The 16,542-nt window shown below is 37.8% G+C and overlaps 1 protein-coding gene across 5 annotated transcripts in view; it reads right to left on the reverse strand.

The window, feature by feature from the left end:
• The window catches only part of CTNNA2 (catenin alpha 2), a 1,046,049-nt gene that overhangs the window by 58,483 nt on the left and 971,024 nt on the right, over positions 1 to 16,542 (reverse strand). For all 5 annotated transcript variants that reach the window (XM_060116852.1, XM_060116853.1, XM_060116851.1 and 2 more), the window contains 2 exons: positions 15,276 to 15,427; positions 6,571 to 6,684 (listed from right to left, as the gene is read on the reverse strand). In XM_060116852.1, coding sequence (XP_059972835.1) covers positions 6,571 to 6,684; positions 15,276 to 15,427 — 266 coding nt within the window. The remainder of the gene's footprint in view (positions 1 to 6,570; positions 6,685 to 15,275; positions 15,428 to 16,542) is intronic.

A 16,542-nucleotide genomic window follows, 5' to 3' on the forward strand; every position in this document is an offset into this window, starting at 1 on the left:
TCTCTAAACACAAAAAGGCTGCGATGTGCCTAATGGAGAAAATACATGTATTAGATGAACTTCGTTCAGGCATGAGTTTTACTGCTCCCAGCTGTGAGCTCAATGTTCATGAACCAAAACTATCTAATAAGGTATCTAAACAGAAACACTCATTAAACAAGATTACATATTGATGGGTTGAAGGAAATATTAAGACTAGCAGCTCTCAGGAATCTAACCCTGTATTTCCCCTAGGAGCAATGATTCCATAGTTGTCAATTAAGCATTCATGGTGACTTTATAGAACATAAGGGCTGTGAATAAAGAGAATCAACTGTATTTGTTAGACACTATTTATGTAACAGGCACTGAATGAAATGTTTGACTTCACCTCACTGTGTCCTCAAAGAACCATTTACAACCTGCTTCACTGAAAGGACCACATGGATCAGTGTGTCAGCACTGATATCCCTCTCATTCTGGGATGCACGTATTCTCCAGAAGAGCATGATTTAGGGTACTGACAGCTGTTGCAAAGGACAAATAAATAGCACGAAAAAACCTTCTTTCTATATTGTAAACTTCCTCCCAATGTGAGTGAATTGTTCAAGGGAGAGGTAGGTAGCTGGTATCTAATAGAAATATCAGTGGATATAAGCTGAGAAAAACTGGGCTCAACCTGGCTCTGTAAGTGACTTGGGTTAAGGCCTCATTGCTACTGGATCACATCCTTAACGTTCTATAATATAAGAATAGTAAACAATTACCTCAGAATGTTATGGTGGACAGAAAATGAAATAATAAATGTAAAATGAAAGTAAGCATGTGTGGGATTATTGTTAACATTATATTATCATTATTTCTGTATGAGTTTTCTTCTAGCTGCTCCTCTAGCTTATTACTTAGTTGTCATCAAAGAGAAGGGATGGGCTCAGAGACTATGTGACTCTCTATAAATAGAATATTGACATGATTCCTTGAACACAGGCATGTATACTGGGTACAGTACTAAAAGGTTTATGAATGTTAAAAATTTAATCTACTTAATTATTCTACAAGATTAATACTATTATTACCCTTGTTTTATTAATGATGATACCAAGATCCAGGGAAGTTAATTAAATTCTGAATATTATACAACTAATGAGCTATACGAATAGGATTCAAACCCAGGTCAGCTAACACCATACTTAACCATTGTGCACAATAGGATCACCATGCAGGACCATGCGGGTTAGACACTGCCCAGTGGCCCCAGCCCCGTGGGGCAAAGGTCACTAAAACTCTAGGCTCTGTCCACCAGGCTGAGCATCCTAGACAAACCTTCATCTGCCCAGGGTAAAGGGGTGCCTTTGTCTGATTTGCATAAAGTGTCCTTGAACCAGCAGCTTCCCAGATGCTATATCTTACTAATAGACAGCAATGTCTATGAAATCCCATGCATGTGTGTGTGTGACCTTATACAAATAGCACGTGAGTGTGTGTGTATGATGTATGTATATACTTATGTAAATCAATACATGTGTGCATGTGTATACAAAAATTACAATCCATATTTTAAAAGCCAGACTGGTGCAAATACAATAGTTAAAGTATTAAAATACTAATATTTGAAAAATATTTTACAGTACTTTTAAAGATAGCTAATATACAAAAGAGCTTGTTATAAACTCACATATGCAATATCGTACTAACTGCAAGGCAGCTACCTATTCCAATATACCTATTCCTATACCTTTGAGATAGGTTTGGATTTGCAGAAGTTTCCTGAAGCATCCCTGTCTGATGTTCTAATGCTGTCTTAGATTCATTTGTCCTCCTCATACAAAATTGATAATCATGTTTTACTTAAACCTCACAAGTCCTAGTCAGCATCATTTAAAGCATCCATTAAGTGCTTCTCTGTAAAAGAATCGATAAAACTACCTGACAGATCTCCATACTCTACATTCAATCTCCAGATTCTAGCAATAAACCTGTCATTGTCCCAAAAGGGTTAATTTGTGCATTAAAGGGTGTACACTTGTCTATCAGCTGTATCACTTGCATTTCACATTGTGCAGTTTAGCATTTTAATGTTAACTCCCTTGCTCTAACTCTCTAATTTCAAGTAATGCCCTACCTCCGACTTCTCTTTGAGCTTCCTGAGGGTAGAGTCCCCAGCATCCTGCAGTGTAGAAGCTAAGTACATATCTCTTGATTGACTGCTTACCCATTTTTCCACTCACTGCATCAACATATTTTGAGAGAAGTTAATAGAACTGACATACGTTTTCTAAGGGCACAATTTTGAAGAAAAACTGGCTCCTTAAAGCAGATTTGTATAAGAAGATGTTATTTTGACTCTAGGGGTGCTCTGCCCGCATAATGCACTTAATGGTGTGTGATTTGTGTGTAAGAGTCATTATATTTGCTTCTGCTTATGTAGTTATCGATGAAGTAAAGTTGTTTCCTAAATATTATTAAAATGCTCTTAGCTTTTAAAAATTCATAATTGACCTTTTCTGAGACTGAAATTTTAAAAAAGGTTATCTATAAACAGTAGATCACAAACTGTGAAATTTGCAAGTTAATCAAATTAAAATTCAACACATGAGTTTTAATTAGGTCTTATGAATGTAACTCAGCAGTTTGAAATGTTAACACATTAAAGCCGTCCTAGCTAGGAAAAAAAAAAAAATTAGAGGCTGGCTACATTCAAATCAAGTTGAATACAAAATATATGACATGCAATTGTTCATTCCCTCAAACTAAGGAAACATAAGAAAAATGATTTTCATGGCCAAAGGGAAAGACAACAAATCAGCTTTTCTGTTTGCATCATGTGATCACCTGGGGCTGTCTGAGATTGTTGGCTGCTTTCTGTGTAGCTAAGCACAGCTGTCCCGATTGTTGGTCTGGGGCCCCAAGTCAGTGGCATCAGAGACTTGAATTCACAATGTTTTTTAACCACCCTTTTCCATGCTCCTAGTCTTTCCTTTGAACATCCAACCATTCTTTTGTGATTGTTTTAAACTTTATTTATTAAATGAAAGTGCAAATCACTGACACAAGCCAACAACCACTCAGCCCAGAATCTTTTTCTTCAATCTAAATCTCAAGGAGATTTTTTCCAATCTCAAAAAGATTATTTTTCCAATCCCAAGATGAAAAATGACTTTTCAAGTCTATGGACCTCCAAACTGATATGTTAGTTTCTTAAACACAGAGCTAGAGTCTAACATTTTAAGGCTTTAAGTACATAACTGTTTATACATAATGATTTAAAAGGTTAAAATTTAATGTGCCCATTTCTACTCACTTGGTTTTAAAGCAGGATAATAAGCATAAGTAATTAAAGAGAAGGTGACTTTTACCTGTCTCAGGCTGTGAAGTGAATTGGAAAATTGAGGTTGTTGTCTCATTAATTCAAGTAAAAACTTTCACGATGGTCTGAATTATCTAGCTCTTTCAGTTAAAGTACTGGTCAGCTTTCTAATGAATGACTACCTTGTGTTACAAGCATCATCATCTTCTTCTTCATTAAACTTAACATTATGTAATAACCCGTGATACATTTCATCATGCATTTCTCCTAATGACATTATGAAGTAGGATGCTGTATACACACACACACACACACACACACACACACACACACACACACGGAGATGAGGCAGGGACAGGTTAAGAAAGTTACCCCAAAGCCGCACAGCTTGGCCAAGTTCATATTTAAAATCAGGTTTGTGTGACTCCAAACAATATATTTTATCATGAAGGTTAAATGCCCAAGAGTTGTTGCTGATCCATTTTAACTATGTCAGCTTGTGAGGAAAGAGTTTATAAGATGTCATGTTTAGGAACAAAGGGCCTGATCATTTCTATATTTCATCAGATCACGGTATGATTGTTCTCATTCATTCTCTCTCTCTCTCTCTCTCTCTCTCTCTCTCTCTCTCTCTCATAAAGTATTGTAGACAAGCAGCAGACAGGAACACATAAAGGAAACAAACATTCACTCTAATTTCAGAATTTGAGAGCAATGTTGGAGTGGGTACTAAATTCTTTTCTCCCACCATAACCTTCTCTTAGATTAATTTACCATTTTCAGAGAAGAATTTCTCTGAATGAGAATACAAAGTAACAGGGGAGAGCAGGATGCTGGAAAGAGCAACTGCCTCTGTCAGAGACAACTTTTGCCTCCTTCACAATTTCGACCAAGTTAACACACTTCTCTGGTCAAAAGTTCGACCATCTGTCATCTCAGCAATTCAGTGCACCCTCTTATTTCCAATTTACAGCCATAATTCTATGTCTCTGATTTGTCATCATATAATTATAGGCTTAAATAGGCTGACTCAATAACTAATGCTGTCTGCTGCAAGTTACTCACACAGACCTCATGATAGATCACAAAGACAAATCAGCAAGTGCTGGATTACAGGGGTAGTTTGTTCTTATTATCCTGGCCCATGTTCATCACTCATGCTGAAAAATCTTTTGAAAAAGACTATTATTGTCTTTTCACCCACTGGGTGAAGAAATAATAAATGATGTAGAGAGGTGCCATCTGACTTTTGTTTCCACCCATCATAACAGACTTGATGTCTAATGTAATGGAAGTATAATGGGACTGTATTCTTCCTTGTAAAAAATGAGGCTAATCATGCCATTTTGACAAGATGGTAATTAAAAGATTATAAGATAAGGGTTGTACAATATGCCTTAGTCTTTGAGAAAACAAGCCAATGGATACTTGGGCTGTATCAACACTAAGTTGCAGTCAGTCAATTAAATTGACTTTGAATTGATTAATGTTTGGGTGAATTACTCAAACTTGCCCTTCTCATTGACATAAAATTGCTGGTTTTAGTTAATTTTGAAGATGAATTGACTTGACTGATGCATTAGTTTAGCGTTATGCCAGCATAGGCTCAGAGGACTCTCAACTTAATCAGCTTCCCTGTTTTCAACATTTTAGGGGGAGTAAATCGAGTCTACAAGGTATTTTTTTAAAGTAGGGAGCTTCATACTCTTTTGTGCACTTTTCTCCTGTCACCAGCCTGTGATTAGAAGAGATTTCTCTGCCAAAGGATGACAAGTCATCCCTTATTGAGCACTTAATATATGTCAAGTATTTTGCTCATTATTTTAATATATTATGTAATTAGAACTTCAGAAGAATCTTATCAAACAAGTATATTATTTACATTTTACAGATGATAGGACTGCAGCTCTGAGAAATTAAGCAGCATATAACAGCATAGTCCCCACTCTACTCTTCACAATTCAAAACCAAGTCTGTCTGAAAACAAAGTCAATGCATCATCAATGCTCTGGCTTTTACTCTCACATTACCCCTATCAATGTCCATATACATCTTCTGTATCATTTAGTTGTTGGATGAGAGTATCAGGAGAAATAAGATTTTAAGTACAAAGACTTTCTTGACTCAACATAAAGCTTAGTCTGAGTTCTCTTTATTTTAACCTTTGATTGGCTATTTCCTACTCTTCTTTTGCAATTCCTAAGCCATTGTGAACTTTCTAGGGTTTCTTAACCCTATGCTAAATTACCATCTCTTTGTCATGCTTCCTATTCATTTTCTTTTAAGTGAAACTTAACAAAGAAAATTAGAATATCTAATTCTCAGTTATCCTATACTTTGATTATTTTTGCCCTATGGAAACTGAGCCTTTAAAGGGAGGAGAATCTTGCCCTCTTGCAATCCCTAGGAATTTTATCTCCTGTCACCTGCCTTGATTACCAGCATCTTACCCTCAAGGAGCTCCAGCTAATAAGATTGGTCAGATTCCAGAATCTTCTTTGGAAGACTTGTGTTGGTGGACAGTGTCACAGAGTGCTCGAGGGTGTTCAAATGTCAGCCAGGGTGGTGATCTTTCTGTTGCTTCTTGCTCCACAAATGTCACAGAGTGTTCGAGGGTGTTCAAATGTCAGCCAGAGTGGTGATCTTTCTGTTGCTTCTTGCTCCACACCTTAAGCTGGTATGTTTCTCGTATGTCTCTGTAATTTCTTTTTCAATCACATGGTAGACAGATCTGGGGCTACTGCCCTGGCCATAGATAGGTATTGGGGGAGAAACGTTCTCTCTCTACTCTGCTGGCCTTGAACGAATTTCAAAATATGTGGTATTGTTTATCAGAGACCCTAGGCCAGAGTATGGAGCAACAATAGGTCAACAAATAACAAAGTAGTACTCTAATTCTCCATTTGTTGTTTCTTTTTTTGTGGTTAAGAAGCTTGGAGTCTGTGCCAAAGTAAGATCTGAGCATTCCTGTATCCCCTGGCCACTGAATCATCTAATCATGATCCCCAACCCCCAACAAATCCACCATACACATAAGTTTTGCTGTAATGTGGCTGCTATGTTTTGAGTTATGGAGAGAGAATGGAGTTAGAAGGAATCAGAATCAGTGGTGGTTACTTCCAATGTGTAAAATGTGAATTGCTATTAACAACCCCAGATGAGGCACAGACTTCTGAGCCATGAATCTCTTGGATTCCAGGTCCCTGGAAATCAGAAATTTACTCAAACAAATTTGGTGAACACAGCCCCTTTGCACCAAACCAAAGTCTTGGATGTCCACTCACCCGTGCACTCTGCCCTGCAATGAGCTGGTCATCCTCTGTCTGAACACTTGTCCGGCTACGTACATCATAATCTTCCTGCTCAAAGTCTGAATCGTCCTCTAGTTCTTCTGGGGTCTAAAAATACAGAGGAAAAGAGAAAAATCAGCATACAGATCTCCCTCAACTTACAATGGGGTTAAGTCCCAATAAACCCACTGTAAGTTGAAAATATCATGTCAAAAATGCATTCAATACATTAACCTACAGAATATCATAGCTTAGCCTAACTTACATTAAACGTACTCAGAACACTTACATTAGCCTACACTTGTGCAAAATCGTCTAACACAAAGCCTCTTTTATAATAAAGTGTTGACTACCTCATGTCATTTATTGAATACTCTACTGAAAGTGAAAAACAGAATGATTTTCTGGGTACCGAATGATTGTAAGTGGATTGGTTGTTCACCCTTGTGATCACGTGGCTAACTGGGAGCTGTGGCATCTGTGCCTATACAATAGTAATGGATAACATGCTTTAAGTGTTTTCCATATGCCTATCACTTTTCTAAGTGCTTTACATACACTAACTCACACAGTTTTCTTGATAGTCCTATGATGTAGACACTATCTTCTCCATTTTACACATAAGGAAACTGAGATGTGAGAGGATATACCTTGTTCAGAGTCTTCTAGGGCAGGCAGTTTGACTCATGTACTCGAAACTACCGTGCCATGTTAATTCTAAGAGGATAAACACAAGCAAAGACGGTGCAGGAAGGGAAAAGAGTGCATTAGTGTGACATTCTCTGCTCAATTGTCTTTAGCCAGAAAGCTGATGGTCACCCACAACATGCCTCTTGGCACATAGGAGCACCACCTCCCAGGGTTCTGTCTTTCAAAAGGAAGGAACAGATCACAGGCAGCACTAATGATGCCGTTGTCCATTCCCCATCTAAAAGGGCATATTTTAATTAATTTTGCTGGTTTCTTTGGCTACCTCAGTGTAATTAACCAGGTGTGGTTATTAATGAAGTCTTGAGATTGGTCAGACAGGCATAAAATGGGGTCCTTGGTGCCAATATCACATTATGCTTAGTAATTTTCCAAGCTTTAGCATATCCCTCTTGTTTTCCTTCTCTCTCACATCAACCTTATTAATATTTACTCAGCCATCTACAGATGTTCAATATTCTTTCATAGGAATATTAAAAGAAAGAGGTTTTGTTCCTATGCTTTATTAACTCAGGCATGGGTGGGGTGGGTAAACCCTGGTTCACATAACTGGTGGCGTTTTCATTGTGGACAGAGTCAAGAATCTCTGTTCATTTCTCACTCTTCTGGAATGTGTCGAGGAACAGTTAAAGCAAGTTGGTAAATTCTGCTGACAGATGAGATGACAAAATTGTAGACACTTTTCATCATTAGTTTTTGAAAAAGACAGAGAAAAATAAAATGGAAAACCTCACTCAACAGAAAAAAGGAGAAAATGACAGTACCTATAGTACTGTGTACAAACATTGCAGTGATTTGCAAATTCAGTAGATGAGTCAATGGCAAATGTAACCTGGCAGCATAAGGATCATAATGATGAGCTTGTACTCAAGTGGCTACAGCTCAGGAACCAAAATACAATTTAAAAATGGCATTATTTCTTTTTTTATTATGTATAACTGATTCACTTTGTTGTATACCTGAAACCAACACAACATTGTAAATCAACTATACTCCCATAGAAATTTTAAAAACAATTTAAAAAAATAAAAAAATAAAATAACCTGGCTATGGGCCCAGGCGACCTGAACATTTGAAGCCTAACTCTGCCACTGATAGGCTGCGTATCTTTCATAAGCTACTTAGAGCTTTTCTACCTCCTCACTCATAAAATGGAGATAACTGCTACTTGCCCTGCCTGCCTCACAGGATTCTAGGATCAAATATGTATGAACATGCCTGGTAAACAATAAAAGTAAACTAAAGTAATAAGTGATAGTGGGGCCTCCCTGGTGGCGCAAGTGGTTGAGAGTCCGCCTGCCGATGCAGGGGATACGGGTTCGTGCCCCGGTCTGGGAGGATCCCATATGCCGCGGAGCGGCTGGGCCCGTGAGCCATGGCCGCTGAGCCTGCGCGTCCGGAGCCTGCGCGTCCGGAGCCTGCGCGTCCGGAGCCTGTGCTCCGCAACGGGGGAGGCCACAACAGTGAGAGGCCCGCATACCGCAAAAAAAAAAAAAAAAAAAAAAAAAAAATAAGTGATAGTGATCATTATTATGCTTAATAATAAAATATACACCTAGTAACAACAGCTACAATCATCGTCATCATCATAGCAATCATTTTTTACAAACCACTATGGGTCAGGCATTCAGCTAAAGGATTTAATCTTATGATGACCTAATGAAATAAATTTAATCCCCATTTTATAGATGTACAAACAGGTTCAGAGTTGTTAGGTAAATTTTCTGAGGCACCACACCTAGCAAGTCGAGGGTTCCAGAGCTTTTAACCATCACAAATACCACCTGACAAATGGATGAGATTAAAATATTTTCTTGTGCCTAAACCATGCAGCAAACCCATCCAAGCCACCCATATACATAGTTCTGTGCATGTGAAGTTTCCTAATTTCCTGTAAGTGTGTCTCCTATCTATGCTGTTTTTTGTAACTTATTCATTTTGAGTGTTAATTTCTGACTAGTCAAGGACCTCCACAAATTAAAGGAGACATGGAAAAATATTGATGGCCTGCAAATGGGCCAGAGATAATTAGACTTGTATCATTAGATAGTGTCATAGGGTAAAAGGAATATAAAAAATATGCAATTCACTGGACTGGAGGTTGGAGAGTGAAGGTCAAACCTCTCAGTTCTGTCCTTAGGTGCTCTCAGGGAAGGCCTTTTTATAAAAATAAAGAACCACTTTGATCTACCCTTGGTTCCATGGTTCTACTAATAAAGTATTTGGCGTGTAAAACATCTCCCTTTTAAGAGTCTATCCTATTAATTTGTGCATATTACAGAAGCCCAAGTATATCATGTGACTTTTCCAGGGTCACACCACATGTCAGCTGCAATACAAGATCAATCTACCTGCCTCAGTTTCCCAATCAAATGCTCAATCTTCTCTACAACAGCTTCTGTAAAGAAGCAAAATGAGAAACAGCTGAAGAATTTACAGTCATTTCACCAGGACATGTGAAAAATGTAGTAAGGACAATTTAAATGAACAGCTCAAATGTAAATGAGTTTCACTGAGAGCAGAAAGATGACACAATTTGGCAACTGCAACAGGAGAGTTTGGGGGATGCATGAAGAAGGATTTCCCAACAGATCTCTAATCACTGGAATGGATTGGAAGTTAGAAAGTAGAATTAAAGATTTCCTAAAGGCAATATAGGACAAAATCTCCCTCATCAGGACTGATTGGCCACTGGCATCTCTATTCTGTATTACTCAGGAGGCTACCTGACTTAGCTCCTTTTTTCTGCCCTTACCCCACACTTTCTATTCTCACCAGTATAACCAGGATGTTCCACTTTAGATCTAACTCAGATCATGTTATTGTCCTGCTCAGAAATCTTCAATGGCTCCCATCTCTCATTCAATGGGGTTCTTAGGCCACAGGTGCCATTCTTTCTGCCTGGAACACACTTCCCCTAATACTCTTTTTATTTTATTTTATATATATATATTTTTTGTGGTACGTGGGCCTCTCACTGTTGTGGCCTCTCCCGTTGCGGAGGACAGGCTCTGTATGCGCAGGCTCAGCGGCCATGGCTCACAGGCCCAGCCGCTCCGCGGCATGTGGGATCTTCCCGGACTGGGGCACGAACCCGTGTCCCCTGCATCGGCAGGCCTACTCTCAACCACTGCACCACCAGGGAAGCCCCCTAATACTCTTATGGCTTGTTTCCTCCTCCTTCTCCAAGTATCTTTCCAAATGTCACCCAGTGGCCACCCTTCATAAAACCCACACCCATCCTGTGCTCTATCTCCTTTATACTGCCTTGGTTTTCACATTAACTAGTACGTCATATCTACTTGTTTGTTCTCAGTCTCCCACCAAAGGAATATAAATTCTTTGAGGATTGGAAGCTTTGTTATTTTGTTCACCTCTGTATTCAGGGCACTTCCAACAGTAGGACATCTAGTAAGAATTCAACAAATGAATTAAGTCACTAAATGAATGAATGACTAAGATCCAATTACCAATAATTAAAAAAAAATCATAATAAATTATTTTTAATTGAGTTAAGAAAACAAAACTAAGGATGTTATGGGACCATGTTGATAACAGCAATCTGTAATAGGTAAATTAGTTTTGTCACATAAGTTGTTTCTAAAGTCTCTTCAATGCTTTATTTTCTAGCTACGACAAATATTCTGACTCCAATCTTTGCAATTTTGATAATATTGCTGACTAATTTAACAAATTCTATCTCATTAATTGATTGTATGAAGATAAATTTCATCCAGAAGGTTGACGAAGGGAAATATTTCTTAGGAACCTACTAAGGCCAGGACTATACTAGTGCTTTATAGCTGCAGTAATATTTGTCCCCATTTACAGATAAGGAAACTGAGGCATAGAGAAGGAAAATAGCATGTCAACCACCCCAAAATAGTTAAGCCATAGGTTCCCAAACTTTATTGCTTCGAGCATTGTCTCAGTAATTTTTTCATGGTGTCTCTAGGCTAAAAAACAAAAGAAAACTAATGGCTCTGCTTCTGAAGCAGTTAGATCATAAAAATGGATTAAGTTGATTGGCCTTAACAATTTAGTGCCTGTTGCATACTGCATTACTTCTCAAACCTTGGAATACAGTTGAACATCCATTGAGCTTGATTTTTTATCACAGCAACCACCAGAAACCCTGCATCACAAATACATGATAGGATCAATATATGATCAAAAGGAATGTACCAACCTAATGTTTAAACTGTGAGCCACCTTCAGCTACTATGTCACACAGTATCTGAGAGATGTTTATGTGTTTCCCTTGACATTTTAAATTATCTTGCAGTGCTCCAGGGCATCTTCATGCCCATTTTGGGAGGTGTGAAGTTAAGCTATAGAATCTTATCTGAACCCTGTCCTAAGCCCTATTGTTTCTCTTCCCTGCTTTCAAAAGTTTCATATGCAACTAAATTAATTGGTTCCAATTACAAAAGTTCAATGTACAGATATCATTTTATGTCGTGGTCATTCTATGAGAAGCAACTACTGTTTTGTTGAATACAGATATTCTGACACCAAAATATTACCATCTTCTATGCTACTTTAATTTCCAATATTAAATGTTTAACTCCTTGTGTCTTAAATATACACTTGCTCCTCCTTATTTGAAGATTCTTTATTTGTGAATTTGCCTATTCACCAAAGTTTCTCATAATTCCTAAATCAATACTTTTGTAGTTATTCACAAGTGTGTGTGTGCAATGTGGCAAAAAGTTTGAGTCACCCAAAGTGCAAATTTCCAGCTGAGGTCAAACAGCAGAATGTTCTGCTTTCTTATTTCAGCTCTTGTACTGTAAACAGTATGCTTTTTGCAGTCTATTTAGTGCCACATCTTTGCATCTTTGTGCTTTTTGGTATTTCTCTGCTTAAAATGGCTTTTCAGTGTATGTGCTGAGGTTCTGTTTAGCATTCCTAAGTGCAAAAACGTTGTGATGTACCTTCCAGAGAAAATGCATTGGTTAGATAAGCTTCCTTCAGACGTGAGTTATAGTGTGGTTGGCCATGAGTTCAATGTTCATGTATCAACAATATATATTAAATAAAGTGTCTTTAAACAAAAACATAAAACAATCTAATATATTGATCAGTTGATGAAATTGTGACCAGAGCCTCACAGGAACCTAACCCTGAATTCCCCCTAGAAGCAGTGTTTCAGTATTCTTTAATTCAGGGTTCACTGAATGTAACTACTGCAAATAATGAGAATCAAATATATGCTGGTGTGCCAGAGTTGTCTATCCATTTTTTAAACTACCATATTAGGGTAATGAGAAAACTCCTATGTAGCTGATAGATCACCAAGTCAAGCCTTGGCCAGAAGCAAACAAAAAACTGTTTTATGGAACAGAGGCAGAGTTGACCTACTCCCAAAGAGAAGCAGGAACCTGAAAGGTGAGGTTGGAATACAGAAAGGACAAGCTTTGTATGCTTCAGAGGGTTGCCTGGAGCTGGCCTGGAGTGCCTACATACTAACATCACCATTAAATATGTATTGATTGCTGAGAGGCAAGGTGATGGAGAATTTGACCTTTCAAGGTCCTTTCTGCATTTATATTTGGGAAAGAAATCTTATTTTTACAAAGCATAATCAATAATTTGAGAGGAAGGAGGCATGGCCAGGTTTGCTGAGAAAGAGCTCTACTTGTCTTACTGTCTTTCTTCCTGACTTAGTGTAATGATTTTTTTTAAGCAGACTTAACTATCATACACAGAAAGCAAACCAAGAATTTAAGTACAAAATGAAGCTATTCCAGTGCTGAATGGAGAATAATTTTTAAAATAACAATTTGTACATACTGTACATTTCTCCCTTCCTAAGTTTTAAGTGGTGTGAAATCCATCTGATCAAATCACTTAAAATGTCAAGATGGAGGAATGACACTTCATGTAACAAAGATATGGCATTTTTATCTAAAAGTATGGTTTATTACAGCTCATGAATGAATAAATGAATGATGGCTATAAACTTCCTCAGCCTCCCAGATGAATGGTTGTCACAAAAATGTGATGGCTAACAAAGCAGAAAAATGGCAAAAGAGGGACTATGTCTTGAGAATTATAGTGGAATTTAGTGCCAAATGCTTTGAAAACATAACTCTCATGGTCTATTACTTTATTTCACAAGTTAGTATATAATGGGAAAAAATGATATAATTTGTTACAGGCTTAAAACGCTGACTATCCTTCCTTTACTTCTTCACCAGTTCTCATACCTTTTCTCTCTGTCACTTTCCCATCTGCATAGTTATCTCTTTTTCTTTCCCCCAAAACACACAGTATTAAGCACTGTGCCAGACAATGCAACACAGTGAAGGGAAAATAAAAAATATAGTCTTTGCTTTCCAAACGTTCAGTCTAAAGAAGGTAATAGACATTAAAAGAAATAGTGTAACGATTATGATCACAAGCAGAAAGAGTTATAGGTAGCTAAAAAATACGGTCAGTATTTTTGAGGGAGAAAATTTAGGGAAAGAAGATTTGAGCCAGGTCTTGAAAGATGGTAAGAGTTTGACAGATCTAAAATGTGGGAAGATAGAAGAACAGAAAATATATTTGACCGTCACCAAAGTCCAAAGTTGAACTCCACATTGTTACATATAACTAGTATTGTCAGATACAACTTATGCAATGTGTAGGTGTGTATTATAGAGAGAAAACAATAAATCACAGATACGTCTTCAAGTATTGAGGGACCACACACAGAAAATAAATTGATTGTTACTGTTTTGCAGTGTTTAAGGGGATGTCGGTTTAGATGCCCAGTGATCACCCTGAGAGAAAGTGTTTCAAGATGCACTCAGCAGTTAACTCATGGTTTCACTGAGCAGCCTCAGAGACAGCTGTGGAGGCTGAGGATGGAGATACAGTCTAGGGCTGCCTCATCCAAAATGGTGTCCACAATCTACATGGAGCTATTAAATACTTAAAATGTGGCCAGTGCCACATGTTGAAAAGCTAGTTTTGGATACCTTTGAGTAAATAAAATATGTCATTAAAATTAGTTCATCTGTTTCTTTTTGCTTTATTGACACATCTACTAAGAAATTAAAAATTACAAATGTGCCTCACATTATATTTCCACTGGACAGTAGGCTTTTAAGATTAGCACCACAGACGCATCTTCTCTGCCTCAATCCTAATACCCACAAATATATTTGTGTCATCAATTATGCTTTTGAATATGTATTTAAGCTTACTAAGAAAGAGTTCTGTGGCTAAGAAAAGTGTTTGAAACCTACTGTGCCAAATTGTTGATAAGGCAAGGAGAAAAAATAGTGTCAACTCATGATGGAATATTGTGCAGCAGTTAAATGGGTTGAGGTAAGCTATGTGTCTTCATAGAGATAGAATTAGGTGAACAAAGCAAGTTGCAAATAACACGTATATGAGTTTTAAAATCTGCTGTATTATGTTTTCTAGTGTGTGTCTATATATAATTACTTAGACAATGGTTTGGAAGGCTCACACCTACCTGACCTCAAAAGACTGAGGATGAGAAGATAGTAGGGTAAGTGGTAGGGGAGGTCTGCTGAAAGATTATTTAGCCTTATTTATAATGTCTTAATTATTTGTTACAAGAAGAAGGTAGCTCTGTATCACTTTATTGTCATTATCAATATAATTATTATGATCATTATCACTAATACTACTAAGCTGGGTGATCTTCATTTCTTTCCATTGCACAGCTTTCTGATTCTAATGGGAAATAGTGTTAGCAATGGGGAATGGAAGGGGCACCCCTAAGTTGGTATCAAATTTAGGCAACAATGTGTGTAAGAAGTAGGCAGGACATCACCCTTCAGGATATTCAGTGCTGATCAAGGCTTGTTGGGATCACTCATCCCTTTATAAGTAAAAAGTCCCTGTTTGACTAAATGAGGAGCTAAACAGCTTACCAAGTTAAACTAAATAATTAAAAAAACAAAGAGTAAATTCTTTGAGGCCCCTACTAGAAGTTCCATTCAGCTCCGAGCTACAGAGACCTCACATACCCTGATCATCAGCACAGCCTTTCTGATGTCCCGAACGCCATCATATACCAGGCGAGAAGCATCGATGAACTCGTTCTCTTCAAATGGTTGAGGGACGTTGGCACTCAGGGCTTCAATGGCAACCTCCACTTGTTCAGCAAAGCGTGGCATCACTGTGGTAAACAAGGTGAAAAGCAGTGGATGAGACAATCTTTCTTTCCTGCTCCCTTGTTTCAGCCCTTAGGGAAGATGGCAGGCTCTGAGTATCCCAACATTTCAATGAATCTGGGTGCCAGCCTGTCCATTTGGGAGTGGATCCAATTTAGTGATCTTTGTGCCTTTCAGCAAGGAAAGCAAACCATTACTCCTTGAATGGTGATGGTATGCAACAGAGCAAGTTTTTGAAAACTGCCTAAGATAGGGTGGAATAGTGTATGTGAGTCCAGGTTTCATGTTATCCTGAGTTGAGTTCCAATTCTGCTAGTTCCTAGCTGTGAAACCTTGGCCACATTTTCTTAACCCTTCTAAATCTGCTTCTTTTTATATAAAATATGATAGTAAGATCCTACCTCGGGGTTCAATGTGATAATGCATACAAATGCACTGGATGACATCTGCCCTTTAGAAAGCCTCAATAAATATGGACCTAACATTAGATGCTAAAGTCATAGCTGGTTGAATAGCAGACTTTAATCTATGTTGTTTCATAGTAAAATGTAAATGAAATGATCCAATCCATGCCACTTCTGTCTGGAATGCAGGTATTGAGACACTGGAGGTGGGGAGATGGCTGTGGAGGGAGGCTTGTGAAAAGACTGTGTAAGAGGTGAGATGGAACACCCAGAATATTCCATCAGAAAGGCTATGAAAAGAGACTAATGGACTCAAAGATAATTTAATTTTGTTCCATTTTCCCAGAACTTTGTTGGTGTGCAAGAGGATACATATGAACATTTTAAAATGTGGGCACCTCTTTCCTTAAATAAGGACAACTACATACACACTGGAAGTTTGTGGAAAGTAAAGTTAGTGGCTACTTAAAAAATGCTGCTAATTCACTGATTCTTGAAAATTATAATTCAATTTTTTCAGCTGTTAGCTTGTAACAATAAATTCATATGGCAAAGGAAAGCCAAAAGCACAATTATTTTTATTTACAAGGACAATAAAATAGAAACGTCATTCATCTATTTCCATTTCTGAATTTTCAGGCCTGATTCATCATTATACTCATTTTCAAAGTCTGTGGATACTTTAACATCCATTCTAATCCCTAGTGGGAAAAACT

The sequence above is a fragment of the Mesoplodon densirostris genome, chromosome 14 (assembly GCF_025265405.1).
Source record: "Mesoplodon densirostris isolate mMesDen1 chromosome 14, mMesDen1 primary haplotype, whole genome shotgun sequence".
NCBI classification, from domain to species: domain Eukaryota; kingdom Metazoa; phylum Chordata; class Mammalia; order Artiodactyla; family Ziphiidae; genus Mesoplodon; species Mesoplodon densirostris.